Here is a 15,921-nt window from a genome sequence, read left to right as displayed (position 1 = left end):
CAACACTTTTATACAGTTCAACACTTTTATACAGTACAACACTTTTATACAGTTCAACACTTTTATACAGTTCAACACTTTTAAACGGTATTACACTTTTATACAGTACAACACTTTTATATAGTACAACACTTTTATACAGTACAACTGCTTTTATACAGTACAACACTTTTATACAGTACAACACTTTTATACAGTACAACACTTTTATACAGTACAACACTGTTATACAGTACAACACTTTTAAACGGTATTACACTTTTATACAGTACAACACTTTTATACAGTACAACACTTTTATACAGTACAACACTGTTATACAGTACAACACTTTTATACAGTACAACACTTTTATACAGTACAACACTTTTCAACGGTATTACACTTTTATACAGTACAACACTTTTATACAGTACAACACTTTTATACAGTACAACACTTTTATACAGTGCAACTGCTTTTATACAGTACAACACTTTTATACAGTACAAACTGTTATACAGTACAACACTTTTATACAGTACAACACTTTTCAACGGTATTACACTTTTATACAGTACAACACTTTTATACAGTACAACACTTTTATACAGTACAACACTTGTATACAATACAACACTTTTATACAGTACAACACTTTTATACAGTGCAACTGCTTTTATACAGTACAACACTTTTATACAGTACAACACTGTTATACAGTACAACACTTTTTTACAGTACAACACTTTTATACAGTACAACACTTTTATACAGTACAACTGCTTTTATACAGTACAACACTTTTAAACAGTACAACACTTTTATACAGTACAACACTTTTATACAGTACAACACTTTTATACAGTACAACACTGTTATACAGTACAACACTTTTATACAGTACAACGCTTTTATACAGTACAACTGCTTTTATACAGTACAACACTTTTATACAGTACAACACTTTTATACAGTACAACACTTTTAAACAGTACAACACTTTTATACAGTACAACACTTTTATACAGTACAACACTTTTATACAGTACAACACTTTTATACAGTACAGCACTTTCTTTATTTTGCAGTTTTTTCATCTCTCCCTCAATAAACATGTACATTTTGACAGATCAGAATATGTTTAGACACTTGGAATAGCTACATATTTGTGGGTTTGTTTTTGATCATGGGCATACATTTTTATACGTTAATCTTGTTTAATATATTATGTTGATTGAAAGCAGAAGTTAATTAATTGAAAACCCCTAGAATGTTACCTTCAGGTTTTTTGTCTGTTCCTGTAGATTTTTGCATAAGCCAGGCAACAGATTTAAGATGATTTGAATGCCCCTTGAGCAAAGCCCTTAGTAGAAAATTATACACAAGCAAAGATACTGGCAGATAGGCAGATTATAATACTCTGCCTTTGTCATCATAATCTGTTTTATGATAGACTGCACACAGATCACAATGTGTAAATATTAAACAGATGAATAATCACAACCAAGGCTCGGTGGTAGATGCTGTTGCTCCTGTGCTCCGGCGTAGAGGGGTGGAATTAGAAATGGGCGAGGGACAGGATGTTCCATGCAGCTAACGCCTACACTACAATTAGAATGATTTATTCAGAGTTATGCACTGAAAACACAAATGGCAGAATACATTAACAAACTAGATAACATGGAAATAATGGTAATGAATGTTTTTGCCTGCTCTCTCTCTCTCTCTTTCTTTCTCCTCCCTCCCTTTCTCCCTCCCTGACTGTCTGTCGTTGTGGGCGCGCATGTGTACAGGCTGTGCCTTTGTCAAGTTCTCCAGCCACGCAGAAGCACAGGCGGCCATCAACAGCCTGCACGGCGGACAGACCATGCCAGTGAGTATAACCGTGTTACACGCACACACACACACACGGCTTCGATAAGATACTAGTACTCGTACAGTATACAGAATGGGTATTCGCACATACTGTATAGAACATTGACGGCATAGCCGCCCTTCCTAAAGCTTTATTAATTGTCACAAAATAATCACAGTCAGCATCCAACTTTTCACATTGCACTACTGTATGTATGTGCAGCATATATGTCTTGTCATTGAATATGCTGTATATATTATTGGATCAGTTGTCGGATCGTAATTTGCTCACCGTTGCAGGATATTTCATGCACAGCAGGAAATGCTAACTTGTAGTGTATTCAAGGTTTAAAAAGGCTTCTAAAGTTTGTAATTTTGAATTTAAAACGTCTGGCTTGATTTGTCGTAACTAACAATTTATCAACCCCTACAAAACTGTCAGTTTATTATAATCCACACAATAATTCACATTTCCTGTTGCTGCGGGGTTACTCCTGCTGTGAGAAACTGGTCAAATTACGATCCTACGCCTGTATATCTCCTCTCATATCTATTGTACCTTTTTACCAGTCTGTATCTATAGAAATCACTTTGTAATGACATATGAATAGTATACATAATGTGTGTCCTAACATATATGCAACAGAAATGATGCAGCTTTTCAAGATTCATATTATTTCATGCCCAAATATGGAAATTGTCTCTGAAAAATATCTGAAATCAAAAGTGTAATAATTGATTTAGTGCACACTCATTGGGAGGTACTTGTCCGTAGAGGAAAATAATCAATAATGAATTCTCCTTCAGTCTAAAAACACAACATTCACACAGAGCTTATCTTTCAGCATATTTAATTAGAAAATGCAATATACTAGCACAACTTACGAGTCTTAGGAAACTAGTTATTACCTTTATAGTCGTAGGTTTTGTAGCAAGCATGCTTGGACGATTCATTTGAGACCACGATAGTAGAGAATAAACCGTGGAACCAAAGTGTTTTACAGTATCATACTGTAATTCTCTAAACACAAACATCTCCTCCTACCCAACATGCAGGGAATCATCCTAACTATTGGATATCCTGCAACTCCTGTCAAACTGCAGTAATTACAAATTGGGGTTGTTATGCTTGTTATCTGGCATGTAACGGCCATCGTTAAACATGTTTTACTAAGGGAAGATGATGAATAACACAGAATCTCAATGCATATTTTAGATTCACAGTCCCTGGCAGACACCTTAAGTTCATACACTCCATTGACGTCTTGCTATAAATATTTACTTCAGCTCTCTGGCTCTCTGTCCTGGAAGCCGGATGTCATTTACACATACTTCCCTTACTGATGCTGTCTGACACGTTTTGCAATAGCATTAGAAGTCACAAGCTTAGGGAGGGGGTGAAAAAACACAACAACTCTAACTTTGGGTGTGTGTCTGTTGCTGCGCTGAGCCCCTGCCCTGCCCAGCCTGCAGTAACACAGGGTCAGTACCAAAGCCAGCTAAACCACTTGAGTGCTGCTCCACGACAGATGAACTGTCCAAGGCGACATATGGAGCCCCAAACAGACCCGGAGTTGTATCCAGAGCCATCCAAAAGCTCATTCATAATCTATATTATCCATATCTCTCCCACTACCCCTGCACCTGTTACTTCTATATCCTACGTCCAAGTCCCAGTCAGATTAATAGGCAAGGTGGCCATTAGTACCGAGATAAGGCTTTGATACCTAGGGGGATGCAGTTAATTTGGATAATATCAGTGCCACATGTCGTCAACAACCGACTAACAGGAGGCAGGATCCAGAGAGGCTCTCTAACCTACTGCCAGCTGTGGGGTCTGGACCAGTCTCGCACAAAGAGCTCTCTCTTAATGTTCAACTCTAGAGCATCTGTGTTAGCTGGCAGCCACACCCGGCCGTAAATAATACCTGCACAGACCAAAATACATTGGGTGGTAATGAAAGCCATGGTAATGAAGGGAAAGGGCGAGGGACGCCACCGAAGGGCAGCGGCTGATAGATCAGGTCAGGCCTTTAATTGATGCAGATTGCAGGTGCCCCTAATTGAACTTAAAAGGTAATCAGGCTCCAAACAGGCCGACGCTCTCTTGGTTCAGCTGTTGAATTAAGGCTGTGGAGAGAGAGCGAGAGAGAGCAAAAGAGAACGAGAGAACGAAAAAGGGGGAGACACAGGTGGCAGGGCTTCAAATGGCAGAGCCGGGGGCAGACAGCACCCAGCAAATTGCAGACATGGCCGTGTTCTGTGTCGCACCGGCGGTGACAGGGCCTGCTGAGCTCACTAGTGTTGGCAGGAGTGAGACAGTGTGTGAGAGGAGAGAAGGGAGAGAAAGAGAGGTAGTGGAGAGCCAGATTAATGAGAGATAACACAAAGCTAGAGAGCATGACACATAATACTCTCTCTCTCCCTCTCTCTCTCTCTCTCTCTCTTTCTCTCTCTCTGTCACTCTCTCAATCCCTTTGTCGTTCTCACTGTCTCTCTCTCTCTCTGTCGCTCTCTCACACTCTCTCTCACTGTCTCTCTCACTCTGTCTCTCTCTCACCCTCTGTCTCTCTGTCTCTCTCTCTCTCTCTCGCTGTCTCTCTCTGTCTCTCTGTCTCTGTCTCTCTCTATCGATCTATACATCTCCCTCTCTGTCACTCTCTCTCTGTCGCTCTTTCTCTCTGTCTCTGTCTCTCTCACTCTCTCTCTCACTCTCTGTCTCTCTCACTCTCTGTCTCTCTCTCTCTCTTCTACGCTGGATGAAAGCATGATAGAATTTCTAACACAGATACAAGTACGAGAAGATGTCTCTCTGTCTCTGTCTCTCTCTATCGATCTATACATCTCCCTCTCTGTCACTCTCTCTCTGTCGCTCTTTCTCTCTGTCTCTGTCTCTCTCACTCTCTCTCTCACTCTCTGTCTCTCTCACTCTCTGTCTCTCTCTCTCTCTTCTACGCTGGATGAAAGCATGATAGAATTTCTAACACAGATACAAGTACGAGAAGATACACTTTTATTGCTTGAGATCGCTTACACTGTGTGTGTATTTTAATGGTGTGTTTGTGTGTGTTGTTAAAGTGGGTGAGTGTCGTGGGTAGGTCATGTTGCCATGTCACTGATGGACAGTACGGACCAATGCAGACAAAAAGACAGACAGACTAATGAGACACATACCTCCCATCAGGCCCACTGGGATATGTGGAGAGACCGGTTCAACAGGAGTTGAACTGGAGGCCCACATGGAGGCCTCATCCAATTACTGGACAAACTTGTTATCTTCAATTTGATTATCTCATTTACGGCTTTGGGCTGAACCCTATCAGCAAGGATGGAGCCCAATAATGTCACTGAACCAGGGTTTAGAGGACTATTTTAGTGCAATAGCTTACAAATCATTCCCTGTTTTGACATCATATTGAGGAGACTGGAATTCTTGCTATGTCCATGAAGTATAGAAGGTGAATGATTACAGATAAACGTAGAATTTCAGAAGTCATTTCCTTTTAAAAACGGTCTACATGGTTGCCATTATGATAGTAAAGTAATGGTTTGTCATTAGTATTCTGTTAGGACAGGCTTCCACACACTATTTCCCATATTGTGTCGTCATAAGCTTCTGCTGAGGATAAAGTCGGAGTGTGTGTTTACATGTCTGTATAGTACCCACTTTACACCAGTGACTTCATATCAGGGCTATGAGCAGATAAAAACAGAATGGCGTTTCACTCTTCTGGCTTATTTCTAATCCCTCAATTACATTTCCTTCTTTTGTCTTCTTCTTGGTTTTGGCCCCGTACACAACATCCAGTGTGAGTTTTTCACAAGTCAAGTGTGTTGTTCTCAAAATTAGATGAGTTATTGAACCTGTGACAAATTCCTCAGCTGTACCCATCAAAAGTGAAGGCTCCCTGTTGCCCCTCACTGAATTCATTTTCTTTCGAGATAGGAGTCATGCCGTTGGAGGTTATTATTTTTGTTTGTTTGTCAGGTTATGATTTTCTGCTGGGAGAGAGAGAGAATAGAGAGAGAAAGGAGAGAGATGGAGATGGGGAGAGAGACAGGGAATAGAGAGAGACAGAGAATATATAGAGAGAAAGGAGAGAGATGGAGATGGGGAGAGAGAGAGAGAGAGAGAGAGAATAGAGAGAGACAGAGAATAGAGAGAGAAAGGAGAGAGAAAGGAGAGAGATGGAGATGAGGAGAGAGAGAGAGAGAGAGAGAGAGAGAGAGAGAGAGAGAGAGAGAGAGAGAGAGAGAGAGAGAGAGAGAGAGAGAGACAGAGAGAGAGAGAGAGAGAGAGAGAGAGAGAGAGAGAGAGAGAGAGAGAGAGAGAGAGAGAGAGAGAGAGAGAGAGAGAGAGAGAGAGAGAGAGAGAGAGAGAGAGAGAGAGAGAGAGAGAGAGAGAGAGAGAGAGAGAGAGAGAGAGAGAGAGAGAGAGAGAAGCTGCTTTCCATCTAGTGGCTGAATTATTCCCAGTTCTTTCCAGATGGATGGAGTCCTCTGATCCCCTCGAGTGAATTCTTCCTCTGAAGTCCCCTGTCTCTCCTAGAGATCGGGCTGGATATCCAGTCAGGATGTATCAGGTAGAATAACAGGAAGTAGAAGGTATGAAATCCTTTGTTCTGACACTAGATATTTTATAGATAGAGTGAAGAACCAATTCTGATTTAGGGGATTTTTTAGAAAGTATGAGATTCTAAGGCCAGCACAGTTTGTTCTCTCTCCAGTACCATAGTGAATAGGAGCTGTGGTAGTGTTTCAGTTTTAGTGCTACTTTAGGCTGGCTCTGCAGACTGTTTCTTGCTCCCTGATACTCTACTCTGCTCTGCACTATGCAGGCAGGGAGAAACCAGCCCAGCCTAGCTTGGGTCAGTGAGTCCTGAGTCACAGTGCTTTGAGTAGAGGCTGCCCGGAGCTCTCCCCTCCCAAGCCTTCTTCTTGCTGCTCACAATGTGTTCTTCATGAATAAATGAAGAATGGTTAATGAAAAATGGTTATAAATAGATAAAGGAATACACAGCTACATAAAGCAGAAACTGAATGTGATCTAAGTGCCAGGCCCTCGCTCTGCTAAAGGAAAAGTGGGAAGCGGGGGCAGTGCAGAGGCGCGGTGCGACCGGTCGGAGAGGCGCTGGAGGGATATGTTTGCTCAGCGCAGACCTCATTAAAACCGACAGTCCCGTCCCTCCACCAGTCCCAGCAGAAGATAGGGAAAGAACAGTGAAAGGTCAGGGGGTGGGAAGGAAATGAAATGAAATTAGAAAGGACAAAACAGTGTACCATTAGAGCGGCACTCCGCCATATTGATTCAGCTAATTGAAATGGCATCTTGGGAACAGAACCAGATGGGTCCCCCTTGGCCTGAGGTGAGGCGCTGGCTGGCAGGTGCAGGGCTGAAGAGGGCTGGCTCCTCTGACAGGAAGAATCCAATATGACACCAACTGTCCCCCCAGGGTGCAGGCTGACACCCCTCCCAACACCCACCCAGCCTCTACAGCACAGTGCAGGAGACACACACACCGCTATTGGTGGATGGGCTCAACACTCACTCACTGCATTCACATTCACTGCGTGAGACAGTTTGTTTGTTTCTTTGTTTTTAAGGGGGACTTTGTCTTTGTTCTGTTTTGCTTTTTGAGGCGGACCCCCTTCAAGCACCACTGGAGAGTTGCTTGGGCTGGGTTCTAGCCTTTTGTTTTTGAGACCCAGTAGAGGTTACATTCTGGCTGTTGACACACACACACACACACACACACACACACACACACACACACACACACACACACACACACACACACACACACACACACACACACACACACACACACACACACACACACACACACACACACACACACACACACACACACACACACACACACACACACTAGTCCTCATCTCTCTCTGTCTCCCTGTAGTTTCCATCTCTTTTCGATTTGTACTGTGCAAGGAAACATTGTAATCAAAATACAAATCAAAGTAGGCGTTTGTGCTGAACTTGTCAAGATGACGCATTATATGAAAGATGAATACAAGTCATGATTATGGAGTCCTTTTCTCTCCCCGTGTCTTTGCTTTTCTGATCTGACTAATCACATCCTGACTTCCCCCTGGCTGTGTCCTTCTGACCTTTCCTGGGTGCAACCGCAGCAGCAGTTCCTGGGTATCTCTCTCTCAGCGCAGCGTGCACTGGCTGGAAATAAATAGGATCTGGGCCTCTTGACAGTGTCTGAGGCTTTCTGTGTCTGTCTCGCTGCCTGTCTGGCAGCCTCCTCTCCTCTCTCCTCTCTCCTCTCTCCTCTCTCCTCTCTCCCCTCTCCTCTCTCCTCTCTCCTCTCCTTTCCCTGGACGTCATATGAAGAACTGACTCTGGTCTCTGTCTCTCAAATGATTTAATTGGATCCAAACTCAGAAGCACAGACATCAATACAGCACTATATCTGCCATAAGGCACTGTCATTAGTCAATACTTCTCCCTGTGCACGCCAAAGGCTCCAGTCAGACCTCATTACAGAGTATCGTATTCAGTTGAGCGACGGGAGGGGGACTAGGGCTCCTCTGGGACCACACGAAGGACCACAGTTCACTCCAATGTACACTGAGTATAACAAACATTAGGAACACCTTCCTAATATTGAGTTGCAGAACAGCCTCAATTCGTTGGGACGTGGACTCCACAACGTGTCGAAAGCGTTCTACAGGGATGCTGGCCCATGTTGACTCCAATGCTTCCCACAGTTGTAGCAAGTTGGCTTGATGTCCTTTGGGTGGTGGACCATTCTTGATACGCAGGGGAAACTGTTTCCGTTCTTGACACAAACCGGTGCACCTGGCACCTACTAACATTCCCCGTTCAAAGGCACTTAGAATCTTTTGTCTTGCCCATTCACACATACGCAATCCATGTCTCAATCGTCTCAAGGCTTAAAAATGCTTCTTTAACCTGTCTCCTCCCCTTCTTCTACACTGATTGAAGTGGATTTAACAAGTGACATCAATAAGGGTTCATAGCTTTCACCTGGATTCATCTGGTCAGTCTGTCATGGAAAGGTGTTCTTAATGATTTGTACACTCTGTGTGTACACTAGTAGTCTAAATTAGACTAAACCCACAGATCATCTACTATTCCCACTGTCTCTACACAGCTCAGATTGTAGACATTTAAAATATGCACTAATATGAAATAGTCCGCCCAGACCTTGTGTGGTGTGTGTCTGGTGTTGTGTGGTATGTGTCTGGTGTTGTGTAGTGTGTGTGTCTGGTGTAGTGTGTGTGGTCATGACTCCGTATGGTGTGTGCATGAGTACGTGTGGTGTCCTGCGTCGAGGTGTGTGCGTGCATAGTCATTGAGGTACGTGTCTTGACTGAGTGTGGTGTGTGTCTGTCCATTGCTGAGATGAGTGTTGTCTTGACTGATTGCAGTGTGGGTATCCCCAGGGGGCGTCCTCCAGCCTGGTGGTGAAGTTTGCCGACACGGACAAGGAGCGGACCCTGCGTAGGATGCATCAGATGGCGGGCCAGCTCGGCATCTTCAGCCCCATGACCATCCAGTTTGGGGCCTATGGTGCCTACTCTCACGCTGTAAGTCTCGGCTCCACGGGGGAGGAGACGGTGAGCTTTTACACTCTGCGCATGCGAGTCACGGCTCCTCCTGATAGCTTGTCATGCACACTCTGTCTATCTACGTTCACACCTGACGTTAACATCTCCTCAAGTTTGGAAACTGTAGAGTTTGCACTCACACTGTAACTAACAGCTCGCCCTGCCAGGTGAGAATCACCCACTCACACACAGTAAAGCAATCTGTCTGTCTGTCTGTCTGTCTGTCTGTCTGTCTGTCTGTCTGTCTGTCTGTCTGTCTGTCTGTCTGTCTGTCTGTCTGTCTGTCTGTCTGTCTGTCTGTCTGTCTGTCTGTCTGTCTGTCTGTCTGTCTGTCTGTCTGTCTGTCTGTCTGTCTGTCTGTCTGTCTGTCTGTCGGCCCTCTATTTACATCTCATTATATTGCGTTATCTGTTATTTGTAATGAGCAGCAGCCCTGTAAAGCAGCAGTGTTGTTAAGTAGCAGGGCTCCGGGGCAACAGAGACCTGTCTATTCAACAACATGGCCAAGCAAACATTGATGTGAAAGTAAACATGCCCCTCGTCCTGCGGCGATTTCACCCTGCCTCTCTCTCTCCCCGTCTCCCTTTCCCCCTCTCACCGTCTCCCTCCCTCTCTATTCCACTACCTCCCTCTCCCTCCTTTTTCCCTCACCCCCCCTCTTCCTCTCTCTCTCTCTCTTCAATGCCACAGCAGATGATGCAACAGCAAGCAGCGCTAATGGCGGCGACCCAGAACTCGTATCTGAACCCCATGGCAGCCATCGCTGCGGCACAAATGCAGCAAATGGCAGCTTTCAACGTCAACGGTCTGGTGGCTGCCCCAATGACACCCTCCTCAGGTACAAATACATATACTGACTGGACTCCCGTCCTTCCCCAACCCTCCCTCCTACGTGCCTGTAATACTTCACTATATTCATTAGTGAGCCGTGTACAAGCCGTGCTAATGTCATGTATTCTGCCCTGGCTGTTAGTACAGTTCTTTAGACATTATCAGGTTTCTTTTCATGTCTGTCTCTTTTAAAAGGGACAGAAAAACAGTCTGCCTTTTGGTAGTGCTGAAGTCTAGAGAAAAAATAGTGTGCCCTTTTGGTAGTGGTGAAGTTAGAGATGACATTGCCAGAGTGACAGAGGGCCCTAAAGTAAGATAAAGAAGATGTGTCGTGAGTGAGGCATGATGGGTTATGATGTATGACATCCCCCGGCCCTCATTGGCCGCCACAGTGGATGACCTCTCTCTTTTTCTCTGTCTCTCTCTCTCTCTCTCTCTCTCAGTCTCTCCCTCCCTCCATCTCTCTCTCTCTCAATTCAATTTCAATTTACTTTAATTAAGTGAAATAGATAATAAACTAAAGCAAAATAAACAATACAAAATTACACTCAAAAAAGTTCCAAAAGAATACAGACATTTCTAATGTCATATTTTGTCTATATACAGTGTTGTAATGATGTGCAAATGGTTAAAGTACAGAAGGGAAAATAAATCAACATAAATATGGGTTGTATTTACAATGGTGTTTGTTCTTCACTGGTTGCCCTTTTCTTCTGGCAACAGGTCACAAATCTTTCTGCTGTGATTGCACACTGTGGTATTTCACACAATAGATATGGGAGTTTATCAAAATTGGATTTGTTTTCGAATTCTTTGTGGGTCTGTGTAATATGGGGGAAATATGTGTCTCTAACATGGTCCTATATTTGGCAGGAGGTTAGGAAGTGCCACTCAGTTTCCATCTCATTTTGTGGGCAGTGTGCACAAAGTGTCACGATCGCTGTCTTGAAAATGACCGGACCAAGGTGCAGCGTGGAGAGCGTACATTTTCTCTTTATTTCTTTAAATGTCGCCAACAAAACAATAAACAACAAAACCTAATGTGAAGCTTACTAGGGCTATACAGGCCACTAACAAAGATAACTACCCACAAATACAACAGGAAAAAAAGGCTGCCTAAGTATGATTCCCAAACAGAGACAACGATAGACAGCTGTCCCTGATTGAGAACCAAACCCGGCCAAAACATAGAAACAAGGAACATAGAGTTTCCCACCCGAGTCACACCCTGACCAACCAAACATAGAGAATAAAAATAACTCTACGGTCAGGGCGTGACACAAAGCATGTCTTCTCTTGAGAGCCAGGCGTGCCTTCAGTGGCCTTTCTCAGTAGCAAGCCTATGCTCACTGATTCTGTACATAGTCAAATCTTTCCTTAATTTAGGGTCAGTCACAGTGGTCAGGTACCAAATAGTCTTCTAGTTTGCTCTGTTTTTTTTGTAAATTCTTTCCAATGTGTCAAGTAATTCTATTTTTGATTTTTCATGCTTTGGTTGGATCTAATTATGTTGCTGTCCTGAGGCTCTGTGGGGTCTGTTTGTGTTTGTGAACAGAGCCCCAGGACCAGCTTGCTTAGGGGGCACTTCTCCAGGTACATTTCTGACTTTGTTATGGAAGGTTTGGGAATCGCTTCCTTTTAGGTGGTTGTAGAATTTAACGACTCTTTTCTGGATTTTGATCATTAGCGGGTATTGGCCTAATTCTGCTCTGCATGCATTATTTGGTGTTTTACTTTGTACACAGGGGATATTTTTGCAGAATTCTGCATGCAGTCTCAATTTGGTGTTTGTCCCATTTAGTGAATTCTTGGTTGGTGACAGACCTCACAAGCATAAAGGGTAATGGGTTCTATAACTGAGTCAAGTATATATATATTTACCCCCTTTTTCATGGTATTCAATTGGTAGTAGTTACTGTCTTGTCTCATCGCTACAACTCCCTTACGGACTCGGGAGAGGCGAAGGTCGAGAGCCATGCGTCCTCCAAAACACAACCAAACCAAGCCGCACTGCTTCTTAATTAACACAGTGCGCATCCAACCCAGAAGCCAGCCACACCAATGTGTCAGAGAAAACACCGTACACCTGACGACCTGGTCAACATGCACTGTTCCCAGCCAGGAGTCACTAGTGAGATGAGACAAGGATATCCCTGCCGGCCAAACCCTCCCTATTCCGGACGACGCTGGGCCAATTGTGCACCGCCCCATTGGCCTCCCGGTCGCGGCCGGCTGCGACAGAGCCTGGGCTCGAACCCAGAGTCTCTGGAGGTACAGCTAGCACATGCAGTGCCTTAGACCACTGCTCCACCCAGGAGGCCCGTGTTAAGTATTCTTTGACAGATCCTAATTTGTATGTCAAAATTTATTTCCCTTTTGATGGCATTGAAGGCCCTTCTTGCCTTGTCTCTCATATCGTTCATAGCTTTGTGGAAGGTACCTGTGGCACTGATGTTTTGACCGAGGTATGTATAGTTTTTTTGTGTGCCTTAGGGCAATGGTGTCTCGATGGAATTTGTATTCATAGTCTTGGCAACTGGACCTTTTTTGGAACACCATTATTTTTTGTCTTACTGAGATTTACTGTCAGGGCCCAGGTCTGACAGAATCTGTGCAGAAGATCTAGGTGCTGCTGTAGGCCCTCCTTGGTTGGGGACAGATGAACCAGATCATCAGCATAGTAGACATTTGACTTCAGATTCTAGTAGGGTGAGACCGGGTGCTGCAGACTGTTCTAGTGCCATAGCCAATTCCTTGATATATATGTTGAAGAGGGTGGGGCTTAAGCTGCATCCCTGTCTCATCCCACGGCCCTGTGGAAAGAAATGTGTGTGTCTTTTGCCAATTTTAACAGTACACTTGTTGCTTGTGTACATGGATTTATAATGTGAATACGTGGTCTGTCGTATGGTAATTTGGTAAAAAGCCAATTTGACATTTTCTCAGTACATTGTTTTTGCTGAGGAAATGTATGAGTATGCTGTTAATTATAATACAGAGGATTTTCCCAAGGTTGCTGTTGACACATATAACTCCGTACTGCATATAACTACGCAGTAGTTATTGGGGTCAAATTTGTCTCCACTTTTGTGAATTGGGGTGATCAGTCCTTGGTTCCAAATATTGGGGAAGATGCCAGAGCTGAGGATGGAATTTGTGGTCTGTATATTTTATCATTTCATTTGGGATACCATCAACCCCACAACCCACAGGCCTTTTTGGGTTGGAGGGTTTGTATTTTGTCCTGTAGTTCATTCAATGTAATTGGAGAGTTCAGTAGGTTCTGGTAGTCTTTAATGTAACGGCTCTCTTCTATCTCCTCCTCTGACGAAGAGGTAGAACAAGAATCGGACCAAAATGCAGCGTGATGATGATTCATGATATATATTTTAATGAAGGAAAAACAAAACAAGCGGAAACTACAAAATAATGAAAAGTGAAAAACCGAAACAGCCCTATCTGGTGCAAACACAAAGACAGGAACAATCACCCACGAAACACTCACAGAATATGGCTACCTAAATATGGTTCCCAATCAGAGACAACGATAATCACCTGACTCTGATTGAGAACCGCCTCAGGCAGCCATAGACTACTTAGACACCCCACAAACCCCTAAGACAAAAACACACCACAATAACCCATGTCACACCCTGGCCTGACCAAACAAATAAAAAAAACACAAAATACTAAGACCAAGGCGTGACATTTAATGTGTTTTTGCTGTTTGTTCTTTGTTATAGAGCCAAAAAAGATTGGAGAAGTGGTTTATCCATACATCTCTGTTTTGTATCGATAACTCTTTGTGTTGTTTCCAATTTTCCCAGGAGTGGTTAGAGTTTATGGATTCTTCAATTACATTGAGCTGATTTCTGACGTGCTGTTCCTTATTTTTCCGTAGTGTCTTTCTGTATTGTTTTAGGCTCAGGTTTTATGGATCTCGATGTTTTTGGTTGGAAAGGTTTCTCCATTTCTTTCTTAGGTTTTTGCATTCTTCAACAAACATTTGTCATTGTTGTTCATTTTCTTAGGTTGTCTGCTTGAATATTTTAGATTTGATAGGGAAGCTGAGAGGTCAAATATACTGTTTAGGTTTTCTACTGCCAAGTTTATACCTTCACTATTACAGTGAAACATTTTGTCCAGGAAAGTGTCTAGAAGGGATTGAATTTGTTGTTGCCTGATTGTTTTTTGGAAGATTTCCACACTACTTTCATTCCTTCTATAGCATTTATTAATATTATTCAGTTCCTTTGGCTTTGATGCCTCATGATTGAACATAGCTCTGTTCAAGTAGTGTGACTTTGCTGTGATCTGATAGGGGTGTCTGTGGACTGACTGTGAACGCTCTGAGAGGCTCTGGGTTGAGGTCAGTGATAAAGTAGTCTACAGTACTACTGCCAAGAGATGATCTATATGTGTACCTACCATAGAAGTCCCCTCGAAGCCTACCATTGACTGCGTCCGACAGAGCTGCAGGCCTTGTGACCCATTTTTGTTGGTTATGTTGTCGTAGTTGTGTCTGTGGGGCATATGGGGGAGGGAATGCTGCCACCTCCAGGTAGGTGTTTGTCCCCCTGTTTGCTGAGAGTGTCAGGTTCTTGTCCATTTCTGGCATTTAGGTCGCCACAGACTAGTACATGTCCCTGGGCATGGGAATGGTTGATTTCCGCCTCTAGGATGGAGAAGCTGTCATTGTTAAAGTATGTGGAATCTATTAGGGGGATATATAGGTAGCACACATGAAGACATTTCTCTCTCTCTCTCTCTCTCTCTCTCTCTCTCTCTCTCTCTCTCTCTCTCTCTCTCTCTCTCTCTCTCTCTCTCTCTCTGTCTCTCTGTCTCTCTGTCTTATCTCTCTCTCTCTCTTTGTCTCTTGTCTCTCTCTCTCTCTCTCTGTCTCTCTCTCTCTCTCTCTGTCTCTCTCTCTCTCTCTCTCTCTCTCTCTCTCTCTCTCTCTCTCTCTGTCTCTCTCTCTCTCTGTCTCTCTCTCTCTGTCTCTCTCTGTCTCTCTCTCTCTCTCTCTCTCTCCTTATCTCTCTCTGTCTCTCTCTCCTTATCGCTCTCTGTCTCTCTCTCCTTATCTCTCTCTCTCTCTCACTCTCCCTCTCTCTCTCTCACGGGCCACTGTTTGTGTGTTACCGGGAACACGGCCAATCTTATGACTTTGAATGCAAAGTCCTTGACTATACAATATACAAGCAAAGATTTGTGGGAGATAATCCTAGACCTGAGTTTGACCTGTCTTCCTGGCCCTTGTCGTGAACAGCTTTGATGGCTCGACACTAAGTAGGCAGACTGGCCCAAGACAGGAGCTCCACGCGTCTCTCGAAATGAATTAAATAAAGTGTCTCAGTCCCCTCTGCATCCATCCGCCATCTGTAATCCATAAAGCCTACATACACCCAGGTAATGCCTTTCAAATTTAATCCTACATGACTTAAATGCCCTTCACCGGGATTAGGGAGAAGAATAATATTCCATCTGGCACAAGACGAGAGAGCATGGACAAGGTGACAAACCTGAAATGTGGCCAGGGGGAGAGGCTGAGGCCACAAACAGACAGAAAGGCCCCAGCCCCAATGTCCAATTAGACGCTGGTCAGAGAGAGGCTGCAGACTGTGGAGTGTGAACCATGTCCACCACGGCCTG

General features: G+C 43.8%; 1 protein-coding gene across 20 annotated transcripts in view; it reads left to right on the top strand.

The window, feature by feature from the left end:
• LOC124033793 (CUGBP Elav-like family member 3-B) overlaps nucleotides 1–15,921 on the top strand; it is a 153,616-nt gene that overhangs the window by 110,692 nt on the left and 27,003 nt on the right. For 10 of the 20 annotated variants that reach the window (XM_046346114.1, XM_046346099.1, XM_046346109.1 and 7 more), the window contains 3 exons: nucleotides 1,776–1,855; nucleotides 9,259–9,447; nucleotides 10,129–10,276. In XM_046346114.1, the coding sequence (XP_046202070.1) occupies nucleotides 1,776–1,855; nucleotides 9,259–9,447; nucleotides 10,129–10,276 (417 nt within the window). The remainder of the gene's footprint in view (nucleotides 1–1,775; nucleotides 1,856–9,258; nucleotides 9,448–10,128; nucleotides 10,277–15,921) is intronic. The other 10 variants (XM_046346115.1, XM_046346101.1, XM_046346116.1 and 7 more) reach the window with 4 other exon arrangements.

The sequence above is a fragment of the Oncorhynchus gorbuscha genome, linkage group LG04 (genome assembly GCF_021184085.1).
Source record: "Oncorhynchus gorbuscha isolate QuinsamMale2020 ecotype Even-year linkage group LG04, OgorEven_v1.0, whole genome shotgun sequence".
NCBI classification, from domain to species: Eukaryota; Metazoa; Chordata; class Actinopteri; order Salmoniformes; family Salmonidae; genus Oncorhynchus; species Oncorhynchus gorbuscha.
Note: the sequence above shows the minus strand (reverse complement) of the source record. Positions and strands in the feature narration are given on the sequence as shown.